This window comes from Aphelocoma coerulescens, chromosome 1, assembly GCF_041296385.1.
Source record: "Aphelocoma coerulescens isolate FSJ_1873_10779 chromosome 1, UR_Acoe_1.0, whole genome shotgun sequence".
In the NCBI taxonomy this organism is placed as follows: Eukaryota; Metazoa; Chordata; class Aves; order Passeriformes; family Corvidae; genus Aphelocoma; species Aphelocoma coerulescens.
In genome coordinates, this window is record NC_091013.1 from 101,431,767 (window position 1) to 101,451,286 (window position 19,520).

Sequence of the window (19,520 nt, forward strand, 5' to 3'; positions counted from 1 at the left end):
GACTCATTACACCACTGTGAGATGCTCCACCCAGAGGGAGGAACCAAGCATCCCATCCTGGATATAATCTGAGACTGAACACCAGAGACATCCCTCCTCCACTGGATTTCCAGAGGACAGGAGCTACACAGCCACCACCAGACCTTCTGAGGTAAAGAAGACCTTTTTTTTTTCTCTACAGGATCACTGCTTCAGAGGACTGCAGCCACCATTCTACCAGACTGCTACCACCACCCTGCCTAACAGGGACTCAAGTTGTATCTTGACTCTGTCAGTTTGAACCAGTGTTTTCTTTTAGTCTTTCTTTTTTCCCTTTCCTTTAATTTTCCCCATTAAATTGTTATTCTGACTTGGTGCCTCCCACTGGTTTTTTTTCAAACTAGTACACACACCATATTAGATTTCTTTCTTCCAAATATAAGTACAGTGAGGCATTCTAGAAATGCAAAAGTAACCAACTTATCTACACTGGTATAGCCCCACCTTGAGTATACGTGTGCAATTTTGGGCACCACAATATAAAAAAGACATTAAGCTATTAGAGAGCATCCAGAGGAGGACCACAAAGATGAAGGGCCTTGAGGGGAAGTCATACAAGAAGCAGCTGAGGTCACTTGGCTTGTTTCGTCTGGAGAAGAGGAAACTGAGGGGAGAACTCATTGCAGTCTACAACTTCCTCATGAGGGGAAGCAGAGGGGCAGGCATTGGTCTTTCCTCTGTCATGACCAGTGGCAGGACCTGAGGGAATGGCCTGAAGCTGAGCCAGGGGAGATTTAGGTTGGATGTTAGGAAAAGGTTCTTCACCCAGAGGGTGGTTGGGCACTGGAACAGGCTCCCCAGGGAAGTGGTCACAGCACTAAGCCTGGAAGAGTTCAAGGAGCATTTGGACAATGCTGTCAGGCATATGGTGTGATTCTTGGGGATGGTGCTGTGCAGGGCTGGGAGTTGGACTCGATGATCCTTCGAACTCAGCTTATTTTCTGATTCTGTGATCTTTAAAGTGCTATAGGCTTTCCTCTGCACTCAAAAAACACAGCCATAAAACAACCACTTTACTGACATGCCATATATTAGATCTTTTCATTGCACTCAATTACTCACATGGCTTGCTGATAACTAATTTTCCCAACTGGGTTTCAATCTTTTCTACATAATCCTCAGACAACCAAAGAAAAATAATCGTTGAAGAACAGCCACCACCAGTTTTCCACCAGCCAAATCTTCTCAGATCTAGGGTATTCACTGTCAGCTGAATGTTCTTAAGAGACACTATAGAAAACAGAATTCAAAAGAACCATACTCTTAACAGCCATAGATAAAGTCATACATGTTACAGTAATTACATGCTGAGAGGTATGACAGAGTGTGTTAACATAGTACTTATAGATTTTATTCCTTGCATTGCATAAAATACTGAGAATTCAATATTAAAGTTAGTTACATCAAACTGTGTAAAACAAAGTCACCAAATTGTAACACAAAAATCTAAACACCTGCATGCAGGATTCCTCCTGAAAAAAGTTGGTTTTTTCCTCAAAATAACCACAGTTAGTACCTACAAGTATGGAGAAAAGAATACTACAAATCATTAATTCCTATTTGCTTTCAGTCAGCTCAGCTCAGAACTGCTCAAACCCTTTCCTACCACACATCATCTTTGGGAATCAACTGAATGCAAATCTATAGTTATATTCCTCTTAGCTTTAGTCTACTCATACATTTTTGTAAACCTAAGGATCTAAAACCCTGATCTGAAAAGTTGAATGTTTCACCTCAAAAACATGCATAGTCACATCTACTACAGTTCAACACCATGGGAGGCAAGCCATTAAAATGACAATTCACGTTAAAAGTACAAGAAGCTGCTAAGTTAATAATGCTTACACTATAGACACCAAAACTTTTATTTATTGAAAAACATAAATAATTAAAAACTATCTAATGTCTTTGTGAAAGTAAGATTATAAATTATTCCTAACAGAAATACATACTTAGCATTCTAATGCCATACTTTACGGATACAGTTAAGAGAAGGCTAAAGAAAAGAAAATTCTCTTACCCTGAAATGGGATCACAATATTCTTCATTGTAAACTGAAATAAGATTAAAAAATATATAAATTAGTTTGAATTTTACAAATTGAGTAAAACAATATATGGATTTTTAAATATCTGCACATCTTTCCTTATAGTGAAATAAACTGAAAATAATATAGTAGAATCATTCAGGTTGGAGAACACCATTAAGCTCAAGTCAAATATGCTTAGCTTGAGACTTCATATTGCCTATTTCACCTAAAACAACATTCCTAAAGACATTGCAGAACCTAAAGGACAGCAAGTAACTTTCAGAGATGCAATGTACTGAGAAATAAGCACAAAGCTGCAGAACTGCCTATAGGCTCCTTAAAAAGGAGAGAAAAGATGAATACTCAGGACAGAAGGAGCTAAAGCAACCTGTGAGAAGCCATCAGCTGCACTGCATGAAGTCAGGACATGATAGAAATGGTTCAACACTGGGGTGCTACTTTACATCAACCTTTGAATTAAAAGCCTTTCAAGATTTCACTTGCACTGCTGATATGTTAAAGAGACTTTGCTAAATAAAGAGAGCTTTATTGTCACCTTGACAAAAGGTAATATATATTAACACAGGAGGTTTCCCCCTGTGTTACCACTAAGGAAAATTTCTACTTTACACCTAAGAGCATTGATCCTAAAATTATTTCAACTCATCCTTCAAGTTATTTTTGCCTATTAATTTAGGAAATATCCATGAAATGTTTCTGGAACTGCTGTTTTGTGAGAAGCTGAAATTGTTATTACAATACAAGACTTCAAAATGTCTTGCTGAAGGCAAAAGAAGATAGGTTCAAACATTTCTTTTTCAGTTGCAATATACAGAGAATGAACCTGGTCAAAAACCTGTTGAAACCCCTGGGAACTGGTGCTCCATTTAAAGCACATCTTCACTTATGTTTCTATACCCTGTGAGTAGCACATTGTCTATACACTAATGCTTTTAGTATTGTTTTTATGCTCTTTGAAGCCACAAAGTAAGCAATTTTCTGTTTAAAGGCAAGAGCATGGTATATATCTTAACTCTGGTCATTATGGACTACTTTATTAGAACATGGTTACTATTTCTGAGAAAAGTAATTGGTCTTCAAGTGACATTAACTGGCCATTAACATGGCCATTTTTTTCTGTTAGAATTCAATAAAAACTTCCTCAGTATGACTTGTGTTCCAGTACAGCATTTATACAGAACCTTTACACATGAAAACTGTGGCCACAGCAAATCACAGTTAGCTTTTCTACTGACAGCAATCCAAATGTACAAGGCAATGGACCACACACTCCATTGTTTAGCCAAAGGAATTCAATGCAACAATAATAAAAACTCTGTGCTTCCACACTAAGTACCACTGACTTTGTTTAAGCAGAATTTTTAAATATTCACAAAATATCATAATAGAACAACTTACCCTAGCAGGACCTGTTGATAAACACTTAAATTTCCCAATGTGTACTCTATCAAACTCAACATCCAGCACCAGGTTCATCTGCTTTCTAGGTGTGCTTCCCGAAGGTAAGCTGAGAGGACATTTATCTTCATCTGACTCCGTTAAAAACTGGAAAAAAAAGTGTATTTGCTACAGGACTTGTTAGATACACCCCTCCTGTAACCTCAGGAATATTTTTCTTCGTGCTTGTAAGAACTGACTCCCAAAGCCAGCTTCCACATAAAGAATTCATATTGAAAAGCTCTAAGTGTTATTACATCCATTACCGACAATTTCTTTAAGGGTCTAACAGTACCTTGCTACACCTCCATTACCAAGACATGATCTGTGCTCTTGACTTGGTTCTAAATTAGTAAAAACTCAAACAACAGAGCAACAAAATAATACCCTTCTTTTCATATCAAAGCTTCAAGATCCAATTCAATGCTTATGATTGAATTAATTCACCTATGAGAAGAGGCAGCAATGGCTCTTCTGACTTGTTTCAGGATTGCAGAGATAACCCAGATCCAGGTCAAAGCAAGCAGCCAAAATCTAATCAAGTCCAAAACAGGGCAACAACCTTTATGGCTACTTTTAGATTCAAGTTCTACAGCTAGCCAGACAGGAAAGGGAGCTTTACCCTATCTCTGTCTGCAGTCAACAAAGATCCTTGAACTTCCATATGCACTGAATTACAACAGAGGATTGGATGACAAAAAAAACTATGATCAAGGTAAAATATGGTGTGAAAACAAATTTTTCCACAGATGTATCTTCATCATGTCTGTTTCTAGCTCACATTACTATTTGATCCTTCCTGTTTTCTGATATTAAACACTTCCAAAAGTTTATTTTCAAAATAGGAAATACACTGTGTGTTGCAAAAACACCCAAGCTTCAGAACCACAGATATTCTCTGAAGACGTCCAGAATTCTATCTCTGAAATAAATTACTGCAGCTTCTGCTTGTGGCTGGGACCACAATAAACAATCATTTTCTATAACACACATTACAGAAGCAAATTAAAGGCTTGGCATAACAATACATAGGCCAAAAACTGGTCTACCTGCTCTGTGTGACTTTTCATCTTGTCTTCTAATTGCTTTCCTGAGAAACAGAACTCAGACTGCTGGCCTGCTTCTTTATTTTCAGTGATATTATCCTGCATCAGCTCTGTGCATTGTGGTTCAGGAGGTCCATCTTCATCATCACTGGAAAGGACAACTAAAAAGGAAAAAACAAGTAGACATATACTACAAATTACAGACAGGAGAATATTTCATTCTCTGTGGATTTCAGACAAGTAAAGAATTCTCTCTTGCACTACGTGATATTAAAGTACACTACTCAAACCAGCCAAGATCTGTGTGCATGGAATTGTATGCAACAAGCACTGCTTTGCATCTTTATGAGCACCTTTTATCCCAGATCCTCAAAATTATTTGGCTACTAAATGAAACAGGACACAGCACAGCTGCTTCAAAGAAGAGAATAATTTTTCTCAGTTTTAGCATCATTAAAAAGTAAAAGCTCAGTTTTTCCATAGCCACAAAATCAGCTGAAAAAAGAGGATTGAAATTTGAAAATCTTGCTGTCTATCCTGTTTCCCAGGTACAAGACCCTGACAGCAGCCACTGTTCTCTAACCTGTACAATGCATTACAAGCAACACGATGCCAGTCTTCAATCTTTTGTTGCATTTGTCTCAACTAGCCAGTTATGCTCGAGTTCTCCTAGTGCCTAAGTGTACCACCAGTAATTGTCATCAGCACAGACATAGTACATACTTGGGTCAATGGAAACAAGTTGCTGATTACCCCTGCAGATTCTGTTCCGCAGCTTGCTCAGGTACTCAGATTTGTCCATCTTTAATTTCCTGATCGTACTAACTTGTGCTGAAATCACATCCTCACTGGTGGCAGAAAGCTGCTTCTTTGACGAATTTCTCCGAGGAGACTCTGAGCCAGATTCCTCTGTGCAGCTGTGAGCAGCCCCTAAGTGGCTGTGGGTGGAAGTATCTTTAGAGTCTCTCTCTGCTGGACAATCTAGCACCAGAATAGTATTAGATCTGTGATCTTGTCCATCCTCACAGGGTATTCTGCTGCCAGGAGACTGAGTTGAACCCAAACTTTGTTTTTCCTAGAAACAGGAATCAGAAACAGGATATAAGTTTATTTCTTGACATTTCCAGATGCTTTAGATCAGTGATCACTGATATCTAGCTGCATGCTAGAAAAAATAATTACAGCTTGACACAGTGACATTTAATGCTCAATTCAGGATAATTTCTCCCTCCTCATATTCCAAACATTGTTATTACATAAAGGCACGAGGGATAACCTTTTAAAAGGCTAGAATGACCCCCATTCAAATTGAATAAGGAACTATTTCTGATTTTTAGCAGTTCTGTCAGTGTCAGACATGGAGACACCAATAATCAGTGCTCTCCTCTTTACTTTACAGAAGTGTGGCTTGGTCAGCTAAGTGTAGCAGGTTCAGTAACTGCCTGTCTCTGTAGGGTTTAAATCAGAAGGTTACAGAGATGCCTTTATTGTATTCAAATGCTTGAATATAAATCACACTTTGTACTTGACTGATTCCCTCAGTCTTTTATGTGTTGGGTTTTTTTCAAATACTAATGATGGATAAGAAGAAAACTTTAGGGAAAAGTACAATAGACTAAGGAGGAATGAAAAAGATGGCATCTGCAAGATTTCAATAATCTCAGGTATACTTTGCAGTTTTGCTATTAAAGTCCCTAATCAGTCCCTAATTCTAGAACATCTGTGAAAGAAGCTTCACTTAAGTAGCTAAATGCCTTATTTTCAAAATTGTTTTAATCCATGCTCCTGTCTGAAGGAAACACTGTCATTCATCTTTCACAACCTTTCTGCTACAATAAGCATATTGTGATGATGGAGACAGAAGCATATTTAATCACTTTTTGTGGTGCATCACTGAACTACTCTCCCCCAACAGGCAATAGCTGCTAATATACCTGTATAATAAACCCTGTTTATTAGCATAATCCTTTTATTTGGGATGTTGCTACTGCTGCTATTGAAGTGTGTGTGAAGGTGTGCACAAAACCACATACTTTAAAATTAAGTGCAACTTACAGAGAGTACAAGTGACTTTTCTGGAATGTGTGCATTACAATCATCAGAAATATGGCCACTATATCTTCTTTTCCTTTTCTCAGAATCAAAAGAGCCTGATTCCTTCTGACTAAGAGTAGTGCTATTCATGTGTCTGCTCCTCTTCTCCAGTTCACCACAGTGCTTGTTTTCTGTGTCAAAGAAAAAAAAAAAAGTAATTTAATGTATTATCCTTAAAAACCTATACATTTCTTCATATCATTTATGTCTTATATAAAATGCATGGAAGCAAGTATCCTCCACAGTAAGTTCTTTCCTTTTTTAATTGTATGTGGCTGCCAAAACATATTCCCTAAAATTACTATTATTTTTGCACAATTAGTTAAGGGTATAACCAAATTCATAGCTCCCTTCCAAGCAAGAATTAGCACTTTATACTCCACAGTCTTTCTTCAATCTTCTGCCAAATGCAATGTTCTCAACTTCCTGTTCTAATCTGAAAATATTAGTAACCAGTATAAAAAGACAGCACTTTATGCCTGGAGACTGAGCATAGAGGTCATAATTCTTCAGCAGTGAAATCAAATATTGTCTAGCATGAACATTTTAGCAGGGTTCCCAAGCCATTTGAGCATTCTTAACAGATTACATTCTTTATTATAAGACTTTTTAGAAAAATCAAGATTATAACAGTGCAGTGAGGCTGCACTCAGTTTCATTTTTCTTCCACAGATTTGGTTCACCATAGCTTTATCCCTGTTTAAAACCAGGCATTTGATATATTATTACTATACCTGTAAAAAACTACATTTTGAGGAAACACATACGCTGTGAGCAATAACCTAATTTATTTCTGTGCTCTTCTCCTAATAGTAGAGTATAAAAGGAAAATGTCCCAACACTCTCCAAAAACTGCCAGATGAGTGCTCACTACAAACCTTTCTTCTGCAGTTCTCGTCTTCTAAAAGTGACAGCATTAGTTTTTTCTGGTTCCTTAGAAGTCTTGGTCAATTTACACAGTTCATCATCTGTCTTTCTCAGGCAACGTTCAGACCTGTAAATAATATTAACTATGACTTATCTTTAATTTTGTAAAAAATACTGAATAAAAATCCCAACAGAAACAAGAGTCGGTCAGACTACAAACTTCTGCCTCTCCCATAAACATGTGGACCTTGGCAAGTGAAACACAAACTAATTCTGTCCAGTTGTGGAACTACACAGAGACTCCAATATTATTAATTAAACAGACACTTCTAAAAAGCACAGTATGAGAATCTGACATGCTTGAGATCAGACACTGAAACATTATGTTGCTGTAAGGAATGACTGCAACAAGAACACATAAAAAAAAAATGAACAGTTAACTATCCTTGCCTTTGTAATGAATATGGTGGGAATGTAGTATATTTTTAATTTAGATTCAGAACTGCTAGTAGAATCCATTGAGTAAGATCCTGCAATGCAAAATTATTTGAAATAGAAATTCCTGCTCAAAAGGGCCTGAAACAGTAACTTTAAAGGAGGTGGAGAGGAATGGGACATAGAAAGAAAGAAAGAAAGAAACAGAAAAAGATTACAGTACTTAATCCAAACAGAGTTTGTGTTCATAGTTTTATAATGTAAACTCAGAATGTTTCAGTCTCAAATTTTCAAAGAGCTAAGTGATCATCACAGTGTCTGACATCACTGACAGCCAAGCTTCAACTCATAAAAGTCATCACCCGCCATGTCAAAAAACATTCTTGACATCTCTAACTAGACCAAAACTGTTGGACACTATCTGAACAGATGCCTGATCTTTAGTGATGTATCTGTACTTTGCAGTATCAGTGCTCTTTGGGAATTCTGTAAAGACAAAGATTTCCAGAGGGCTCCGATACTACACTGATGAATGCTGTGAAAAAATTACTGATTATCTTTCCATTCACAAAGAATAATGAATTTTACCACATATAGTAGTAGTTTTCAGTAAGTGCTATTGCTAATTCTGTATATGGAACAAGAGTCTTCCATACATTGGGTAGCTGACTACAGAAAACTTCGTTTTGGAACCCACACCTTTCTCAACTTTTGGGCATTTTAACAATAGAAAGCACCTGAATAGGGTTGTTTCAGCTAATAGATTTTCCTAAACATATTTGCTTTGTACATAAATTCTGCACATTTTATTTTCAATTCATTCCAGCTTTGCTGATAATTCAGTTTTAAATGCACCCATTAACCAATATATGCATCACCTGTGAAGTTATAGCAATGTATTTTGTAAAGTGTTCTTAACAACCATGAGAAACAAATACTTTAAACACTTTAAAACCCACCTCAAATTCATTAGTTATACTGACAGGCCAGTGCTCAGTTAAATAAATGCATTTCACACTGGGTTGCAGAAAAACAACAAAAATCCACCAACTCTGTAATACCAAGAGCAAGAATGGAGAGGGACCTGGCAGTAAGATCTAGCTGGTAGAGATAAATTGACTTATTACCACCCTGTTCTGAGGACACACAATTCTTTGACTTGATCTGAAATTTCCACAGTACAAAACTAGCACAATTTTCAGCAATACAAAGCATGCATTCTAGCTACTCTGATGGTACAAAAGACTCTCTGTATGACCATGTGCATATAGATGCATAACACTTACAAGGGGGGAGCTTTTATTAGTCTCCTCCAAAGAAGAGACCCCAAAAAAATCAGTGCCAAGTGTGTGTAATGCAGTGACTTTACTTACAGTGAGGTGACCAGGATCAAGCCATGACTTTGTTGAAATCATTCCTAAATTCTCCATTTCCCATATGGTATCTATTACAAATTGCACTAAAGTGCTGGGCACTAGGGAAGGGTGAAAAATCATCCTAATGTTGGTTCCTGATAACACGCATTTTACACAATGCATTAGAAAACCATGTAACAGGAACAGAATATTAATCACTCAAACAATGAACCACTCCAAATCTAAAGCAAGTTGAGTTCACAACTACTAAAAAAAATTACTAGCTCAAACCATTCTTGTGCTTAATATATGATACTGTGCTCCAGATATGAGCTGGAAACAATACACAAGAGGTATCCTCAGATTTAGAGGGTTAAATACAAGAGATCATACTTTCCTCTCTATAAATCCACTACCCCCCATCATCCAAAACTTTAAAAGTGAAAAAATCAGATACTAGAAAAATCGATCTTAAAGATTTTGCAATAAAACAAAAACAAAACCAAAAAAAACCCCCAAAACCACCAAAACCCCTAAACTCACAACAATCCAAACAAACACCCCAAAATTTAGTATGCCTTAAATTACAGAAAGCAATTAGCAACAGATATGATGCTTTAAAATGAGACAGCCAATTAAACTGTTCTCTGTAAATATCTCATTTAAATTGCAACTTTGTCAGGTTAATTTAAACAGCAATGGGTAACCCAGTGGGGAAAAAAAAAAAGGAATTGCTATTAATTTCAGTTCTCTAAGCTGTTGATGTATCAGAATAAGGAATATGACTGACTTTTCCCAACTTTAACCTGGGAATTGTTAATTACTCCTGCCTTAAAAAAACCCCCACATCATTCTTCTCTTCATCTTTCCATTGTCTTCCTCAGAATTTCCTGCTATTTTCTCCTGTGGAAAATTTGCTGTTGCGCAAAGATGTAGCCATAACAGACAAAAGGAGACAGCTTACTTTGAATGCAACTTCCATCTTAGACCAAAACAGGTGTTACTTAATTTTAATATCTGATTTCTGCTAGTTTTATATGCCAAATATTACTGTGATGCTCAGTCAACCTAAATACAGGAAGAAAAGATGAAAAGTAGATATTAAGCGGTAAGAGGACACACATAGCCCTTAACCAAAGCCACCATTAGGAATACTGAGACCACCAGTGGGTTAATGTGAAAAGAAATTAATTATCACAGAGAGGAATTTGGAGACATTTTGCAAAAGTAGTTATTTGAAATCATGCTAGAACACATCAACACCAACAGAAAAGCAAGATTTTGGTTCTGGACACAGAACCAACTTAGATGTGTTCAAATTACTTGTGCATCTTCCCAAATCAAAACAGTGATCTACTGCAAACAGAAATTCCTTCTAAGAAAAGAAAGTAGCCCTTTAGCACCAGGTCCAGCAAACCAGAACAAATGTAATGTTAAAATGGCTCATTGGAGAAGCATGTTAGCTTGCACTCAGGAAACTGACCCCTTGATTCAAGAAAAGAGTAGAACAAAAGCTGTTTCAGGGAAATTCTTTTCCATTGTGAAGTTATGTCATTTCAGGAAGACTGGCAAAATCAGCAGTAACATACCTTTCAGAAGGAAAAGAACTTTCATGAGGAGAACTTAATATTTGACATGTCTGTAGGCTGGCAACAGCTGATGAGGGTAGTTGGCCCAATTGCAATTTGTCAGCAGCTGGTAAATTTGCATCAATTATTACGTGGCTGTCTATGTACTTTCTTCCAATTTTCGTACTCAGGACGTTCGTCAAGATAACTTTGGGTTGCCTGCCATACATATAACAGTAAATCATAAGTACTGCACTGAACTCTAGAGGAACAAACTTCTTGATAAATTCATGTATCCTAAAGTCTTGATAATTGAACATCAATATTTTTAGTCCCCTATAGCCAAAAAAAAAAAGAAAAAAATCTCATTAAGAAACTTAAAATACAGGGAAAGAAAGCAGATAAACACAAAAGAAGACCAGGGTAAGAAAAACTAGCCACGTGATTTTACCTTAGCCAGATACAAGGCACACTGCATTACATCTAAGGTATCATGTAGTATTTTTTAAAAACTGGTAAATATTTATCTCTAAAAAGCTTTCACGCAGTATCTGTACACATTTCTCAGAACTCTGGAACAATCTTGATTTTCCTGTGAACAAGAAGCCTCCAGTAAAACAGAGTAAATTTTCTAAAGCATTTAGTGAACAGGTAGAAAAGTAGCACATACACAAAAGGTAGCATTAGATTTTATTTCACTTCTCAACTATGAGGTGGCACTCTACAGTATAGCAAGGCTCAGAAAAATACCCCCGGGTGTTAAAACAGACAAGCATCAAAAATAAGCCAAGCAGAAATATGAAGATGCAATTCCCACTTGAACACACACGATGTGTAAGAGCAATGCAACTTGCTTCATACAATGCCACTGCAGCCAGCTTGTTGAATAGACCATGATTTATCCACTTCCTTTCTCACACTGGGATTTTAATTCTACCACTTCCATTGCAATTTATTTTGGATTAGGTTGTAAGGCTATGGCCTTTTAAAATCTGTTTTGAACAACACTGCCTTTTAGGTATTGACTGCATAATTCTCCTATTGTCTGTATTCATCCACGGAGCACACTCCAGCACAGATTACATGATGTCTGGAGAGCACTCAGATCTCCTCTTGCACCAAGATGTAAATTTGCTTTTAATCAGGAGACCACCTTCCAGACAAGATTGTAGAGACCCACAGGGGACAAACAATCAAAGAGATACAACTTAAAGAGGAAAAGTCTAATACTGAAAAACATGTAGACTGGATGTAACCTCCAATAAAGGAAACCCCTAAACTGTCTGTCATCACAAGCTCAGAGAGAAAACCCAGAGAATAAAGCATTCACTCTAGCCGTACTTTTCCCTCAATATCTACAATTCACCATTGCTTGCAGGGGTGCAAAGAAGATACTAGACTTGATATGCTTTTATTCTGATCATTTATGCCAGTTTTCCCATTTTCAGTAGTAGTCTAAAGCAGTAACAGTGAAAATACACCTCAATATCTTCTCTGAGAAAAGGGCTGCAGTTAAATTCAAGTGTATTCTTTTCATGAAAATAAAAAAAAAACAAAAACAAAAACATTTTGAAAAACCAATGGCTAAATTAGAATTAATTGGTCTTGACAGTACAGGACCATCTAGAAGCCACTTGGTCAGAAAAAAACACTACTGCATGCCTGGCAGCATCTCTCTCAATGATTATCTAAAGGAACCAGGTACAAGTGAACTCAGTGAAGCGAGATAAAATACAGTTCATTAACAAGGAAACTGTGGTACAATAAAGAACACTTTCTCATGAAGAAATAACTGCAAGGAAAATTATTTTGTTTAGTGACATGAGGCAAAGACAACATACCTTTTAGACAGAAAAAGACTTTGGAGAGTAGGGTTTAAAATCTGCCATATCTTTACGCTGGCAGCAGATGATGAGGGTGCTTGATCTGACTGCAGCTTGCCAGCATCAGAAAAATTAACACCAGTTTTAGGTTGCGCCTGTGAATATTTTCTTCCTATTTTCGTCCTCAGGACATTCGTCAAGATAACTTTGGGTTGCCTGCCATACATATAACAATACATTAATAATAGGGTGCTGAGAACTTTTTAAGTCACATGAATTCAATAAAGATATTCCATGAGTTCACTGTCTCTGCATCATATCTTCTAGAATTAAGGTCACTGCCCTGACAATTTACAAAGTAGTTCTCTTTGGAGAAGAGCAACCACAAACTCATCTTTTCATCAGAACAACCTTTCAAGGTTTTTTCTTCTGGCATGAATGACTAACATATCAATATGCAATTCTGAAAAGGTAAATTTTCAGTGCAAAAAGCACTGAAATGGAAATTTTGGTGCATCTTGTTATCACAAAATGTTGGAAGTGATGTTACTATGGCCTTACAAGCTATTCTGAATGTGTACACTTGACCATTTGCAGGATATGAAAACAAGCACTCATTTCATGGCACCTTATTTTAAAACCATGAATATTATGTGTTCCCATGTAGCAGATTAATCATGATCTTGCTGGGGAGGAAAAAAAGGTCAAGAAGTTAGTACAAATCTCCCAGTTCTGAAGCTCCAACTATTTCTATTCATTTTCACTAAAACAGATTACTTAGAATTATGAATTACAAAGTCAGTAAAAATGCCCTACTAAAGTTCTTTAAAGAAGTATCTATACTTTGGTAATTCTGCTAGATTGGTACTGAAGTCTTCACATGAAGAATTAATTCTGCAATATGGCCAGAAATTTAAACAGTTTTCTTACAGAACTGTAAGGGTTGGAAAAGATCTCCAAGATCAACAAGACCTCAACGGAATACCACCATGCCCACTAAACCATATTGCAAACTGCCACATCTACTTGTTTTTGAACACTTTCAGGGATGGTAACTCCACCACCTCCCTGGACAGGTTATTCCATTGCTTAACCACTCTTTCAGTGAATAAATTTTTCCTAACATCCAACCTGAACCTCCCCCAGCACAACTCAAGTACATGTCCCCTTGTCCTGTTACTGGTCGTCTGGGAGAAGAGACCAGCTCCTACCTTGCCACAACCTCTTTTAAGGTAGTTTTAGAGAGTGATAACGTCTTCCTTCAGCCTTCTTTTCTCCAGACGGAACAAGCCCAGTTCACTCAGCTGCTCCTCACAGGAATTATGCTCCAGATCTTTCACCAGCTCCATTGCCTTCTCTGGACTCGCTCCAACACTTCAAAGGCTTCTTGTAATGAGAGGCCCAGAACTGGACACAGCACTCGAGGTGTGGCTTCACCAGTGCTGAGTACAGGGGGACAATCACTGCCCTGATCCTGCTGGCCACACTACTGCTGACACAGGCCTTTTTGGCCACCTGGGTACACTTTGGCTCATGTTCACCTGCTGCTGACCAGCACCACCAAGGCCTTTTCCACCAGGCATCTTTCCAGCCACTCTTTCCCTAGCCTGTAGTGCTGCATAAGGTGGTTGTGACCCAATGGCAGGACCCAACTTCAGCTTATTGAATTTATAAGCTGATAAGCATTATAAATCATAGATAATTTGTCAGGATTTACTTTCTTTTCAAACCTCTGAGAACGGGACTTGTTTTCCAAGGGCTGGTCCTATGAAGACACTGCAGTTCAGGCTAATATGTTGGTTTTAAAAGATTACTGAGGTGAAAATTTTCTACTGCATGTCTTGAATAACAACAAAAAAAATTGTTCTCGCTGTAGAGCAAGTCTCCTTTTAATAGCTAGGAAAAAAAAAAAACTTACTAGCTGTTACTCACATAGCTGTTACACACATGCTACAGTAACATTTCTTAAGCAAAGGGCTGCCATTCTTCAGTGGGTTTACAACTCCGCCAGCAATTGTAATTGTCCCACTGACATGCTGCATTCAGCTCAGCAGCCTGGTTACATAGTACTGAGTGGCAAATAAACACAGGTAGGGCATGAAAACTTTTGTGGCTGAAGGACAGACATGCTTGAACCTAAAAAAAGATCTGGAACTGCCCTGCTAGTGAAACACAACAAACTTGGGGCAGATGTTTTATATAAGCCTTTTATTTTGCTATTTCAATCATTACTTCACTTTGAGACTTCTCTCCCTAGTTACTTGCCATATTGACAAGATACATAACCCCTTACTGAACTTGAAAAGACAGATATTCCTACACACAGCTTGGGCAAGCTGCCTATAGGCTGGGAATGGCAGTCAGCCAGATGAGATCTCTGCACCCCTGAATGCCATAATGTGTATACCATGAGCCGCTTTCTCCTAGAGCTCTGCTACGCCTTTCCCAGACCAGCGGTCTCCAAAATGTTATAATCACACAGCCCTACCAGCAGTAAGTAGTTTGAGCATATACCTTCTACAAAGTTGATTTAATTAAAATCTACAGAGATGTACTAGTGACAGGTTGATCTTAAAGGTCTTTTCCAACCTCAATTCTATGACTATAAAACACATAAATAGAAAGTTTAAAAGGAATACAAGAAAGACAATATGAATATTTAGTAATTATACAACAAGACTTCCTTCCTGTACTCCAGTGAACTGTCTTGTACACACCACACTTTGTGGTGTGCACACTTTGTGGTTGTCTATCTAGACAATGCACAATAAATCTAAATGGCTCCCTTTCAAAACTAAGTAACTTAAGCTCAAGTGAAGGCAGTTTCCTTCACTCTCTGAACTTCTCTTAGAAGTTCCCCAAAGGAAAACTGGTGGTAAAGAGCTAAAGTTTCATCTCAAAAGACAAAAAAAAGGGCACCAATAAAAAAGAACCCCAAAACCCACTTAAGGCACTCTGATGCCAAGGACATGGACCCAAGACAAAGTGTTATGTAACAGATTGGTTCTAATTAGCTATTGGAAAAACAATCCAGGGCTTCTCAAGTGAGACACTGGCTCTGTGGAGGGAATAAAAAGTCACATGGGCAAAGACAGTCTCATTTGAAGACCAACCTAAAGCACAGCAGCGCTCCAGAATGTTTTATGCAGTCTGGAAAAGGCAGGTGGACATTTGTTCTTTCACTAGTTCTGTATTTAGTCTATGAATGCTAATGCAAAAAAGTGTTCCGAGTATGTGCCTCAAATATTGTAGATGTAATAGAGGCTTCTGCAACACTCTGAGGATCCAGAGATTGGAATTCATTTCAAGATATGCTCTAATTACTGAAAAGCTTAGAAAGTGAACACAGGTCCTGAGAGTCAGTCTATTAACATTAATGTCTTAAATAGTGGAGCTCAACTGTAGCAGCTTAAGTGAGCACATCCCAAGTCTGGCAAGTACTTGATTCACTACAGGAAGCAAGAGACTTGTTTTCCTATAGAAGTCCCCACTGAATCAGAAGTTCTGGCTTTCCTCTGGACTTCTCATACATTGAGCTCACATGTGAGCCACAGTTTAATACATCTTTAAGATCACCACTAAGAAGAGCTTATAGCAACCAGACTTCTACATCATTTATTGTTTGTCCACTGTAATGTATATTAGAAATAAGAAATAAATAAGCAATACCTAAGGAAATAGAGAATAAATATATTTAAGAAATGTGACCAATTAAAAATTCAGCTTCACAAGAACCTGTTGGACTGTTGAGAAAATTCACAGCTACTGAAGCAGTTAAAGAAAATTTCAAGGCAAAAGTCATCAAGTAAATTTGGACAAGTTATCTTATAAAACTGGAAATTCACTCTTGCACTTTAAATTTCCTCCTTAAGAAACAAGAAACACCCAAACTACTTTTGATGGCCAGTTACTGAAGACTAAAGAACTGAAGTCACTTCAGCTCTTGGGATACCAGAAGAGATGATGTAATGAAAGATTAAGCCAGATATTTCCCCTCTTCCTCTAACAGGACTCAAAATTAAAAATCAAATCTTGAAGTAACTAAATGGTGTTTTTTCCTCCAAATAGAAAAAAGTTGTAGAAGTAGGCCCTAGCACTATGGACGTGAACCAGAAAATTGCTGCTTCTTAAAAAAAAATGCTTTAAAATCATTATTGCAGGGGATCATGAGACAACATAAATGTGCTGCTCTCCATGGAACACTTCAGCTCTCCTGACTAAAAACAAGGCAAGCCTATCAATTTCCCAGATCTCAATTCTTTCAGTCTTCATTGTTCCACCTCACAGAAATGCCAGATATAATGAAATTTTACTAAATTTAGGCTCAAACAGCAAGGTAATTAGTCCAGTGGGAATATACAATTAAAATAAAGACTCTGTGACCATGTACGATCAAGACTTGTAAATGTAACAGAAAATATTCCAACACTGAGTGTTTAAACAACATAATGACAAAAAAGTCTACAGCAGGAGGTAATTTCACTACCTGTATTTTGTTGGCCACCTTGAAAATTCAGGTCTGACATCCTTTGCTCACACTCACATCAGGCTAGACCTTAACAGGCTCCTTTGTAATTTGGTTTACTGATTGTTATTTGGCACTGAATTTGTAATGTTTTCCATTCCCTTAATTTAAATGCGGTTTACAGATTTCAGGCAAGTACTTTTGCAAAAATGATCTTATAATTTCAAGTGCACACACACCCTGAAGCAAGTTTGGCTCTGGAAATATATGCAAAGGAGAGGAATCTTCAACAAACAAGGAAGTCAATAGCATACATTTATCAGTGCCAGGCCAAGGCATCACTTCTTATCTGGCGCCAGGTTTGGACTGAAGTTCTTGAACTGGTTATGACTTAACCTTCAGAGCAGGAGAGTATCATAAGAGCTTTCAATGGCTTCCCTTTCTGAAAGGGGAATGGCCTCTGGCAGTGTTTCTTGAAAATCATGTCATTAAGACTAGAAGTATAATAGATTCAGGGAAACATCTAAACTTAAGCCAGCCTGTACATCTGTAAACAATGGTTGGGACACAGATCCCTAAATTATCTGTTGAAATTGTCCACAGAATAAAGTGAGCAACTCAAGCAAAAGACACTTCAAAAGACTAAAGTAAGTGTCAAGCAGAAAAAAAGCAAAGTATACACTAAAAGCAAGTCCCACCAGCAGACCCAGCAAGTAATTTGTACAACAGTAAAACTGGAGGCATCTTGGTGAAGGAAAACCAAAGGCAATTATTTCTGTTTCTACAAGTACCTACCATAGTCTCTCATTTACCTCCCCAAAACTGAAAAAAATACAAAAGCAAAGGTAATGAAAACATACTTATGCATGTAATGATGGAATAAGCAAAAAAAATATTATGAAAAATGCTGTTAGCTGCTCCCAGCAAGTCTCATATTGCTTTTCACAGGCAAAAAAAGAATTATCCTACCTTATAAACCACAGCAACAAAAGCTATTAGTTGTTTATACCTCTTTGGGGAAAATGTCTGACCTCTGTTTCACACAATAGTCACAGCTGCTTGATACGGTTCCTTACTCAATGATCATATTGTGTACACACATATACTCACCAGTGCTGTACCTGCTGTCTCCAATTCATTCAGATTTGTATTAGAAAGTGATCAAAACAAGACCAGGAGGCTACTGACTCATTTGGGACTAAATTACTACTAACTGTATACACCACCATCTTCATGACTATATTCTTTTACTAGTAAACCCAAGTTCTGGGAAATAAATATTTTGGCAGTGGGATGTCACATACCATTTGAGGGTTGTTCCCTCAGCTCTCACACAAGCTGAGGATCTGTCCTGTGTTTACAGAATAAAGCCACTGATAGACTTGATGTGCATTCAGCTATCTGAGCTTCTGCAGCAGGTGCACAGCCCAGGAGCTCCTTGACCTTTCAGAGCCCAAAAGAACAATGTGATACACTATCATTAATGGGAAACTCTGATTGATACGTTCACTGGCTACACCCAGTTGTGAGGAAAGCTTCTGATTGTCCTCTTCCAGATTCAAGGTCCTGATCTTCCAGCAGCTGATGAGAAGTCAGTGACCAACAAACAGCAAGCATCAACATCCCTATGAACCTCCTTGCTTTGCTGGACTAGGTGGTTATTACTGACCAAATGCACTTGTCAGAGCAAGGGGGACCAGTATGTAAATGATTGCCTGACTGCTATATAAACAAAAACCTGACTGCTATGGGGCCAGTACTTGATTCAGCTGTGACATGTATGAACATTTAAACTGCTGACCTGAAAGAACTGCACACATCTTATTTAAGTACTCCTTCCACCCTCCCCCCTAACTAGGGAACTAACCTGCCCCAGGAGCCGTCTCTGGGATCACAGACAAATCCCCTGACAGTCACCTTTCACAAGCCCAGGAGCAGACCTGTACAAGTGAGAGCAGCTGCAGTTGCTGCTACAAACCCCCCTGGTCTCACATCACAGCACAACCAACCACCAAATTTTGAAATCCAGAATTTAAGTTAAAAAACCCCACCCATGTGAATGTAGATTTGTGCTAATATATCTACTTTGTCCTTTCTGACTAAAATTGTCAGTAACAATCCTGAAGCAACACTTTAGATGAAACATGCTTCCCTAAACATCTGAGATTGGCTCCTATCAATAAAGTAGACTGTTTTTAAAATACTAGAAGCTAATAGGAGTTTGTCATTAAGACTTATTTCCTGCTTTGCAATGAAGATAAAAAAATCCTCACTGGGAATAAAAACTATTGCATCAGAAAGACTTGCAGCACACTTGCAGCACACAACTTCACTGTTTCCT

The 19,520-nt window shown here is 37.8% G+C and overlaps 1 protein-coding gene across 12 annotated transcripts in view; it reads right to left on the bottom strand.

Annotated features, from left to right (window-relative positions):
- Positions 1-19,520, bottom strand: part of SENP7 (SUMO specific peptidase 7) — a 46,597-nt gene that overhangs the window by 17,416 nt on the left and 9,661 nt on the right. For 7 of the 12 annotated variants that reach the window (XM_069021681.1, XM_069021659.1, XM_069021712.1 and 4 more), the window contains 9 exons: positions 12,733-12,930; positions 10,913-11,110; positions 7,545-7,660; positions 6,628-6,797; positions 5,296-5,647; positions 4,576-4,733; positions 3,488-3,634; positions 2,060-2,093; positions 1,102-1,269 (listed from right to left, as the gene is read on the bottom strand). In XM_069021681.1, coding sequence (XP_068877782.1) covers positions 1,102-1,269; positions 2,060-2,093; positions 3,488-3,634; positions 4,576-4,733; positions 5,296-5,647; positions 6,628-6,797; positions 7,545-7,660; positions 10,913-11,110; positions 12,733-12,930 — 1,541 coding nt within the window. The remainder of the gene's footprint in view (positions 1-1,101; positions 1,270-2,059; positions 2,094-3,487; positions 3,635-4,575; positions 4,734-5,295; positions 5,648-6,627; positions 6,798-7,544; positions 7,661-10,912; positions 11,111-12,732; positions 12,931-19,520) is intronic. The other 5 variants (XM_069021691.1, XM_069021723.1, XM_069021744.1 and 2 more) reach the window with 5 other exon arrangements.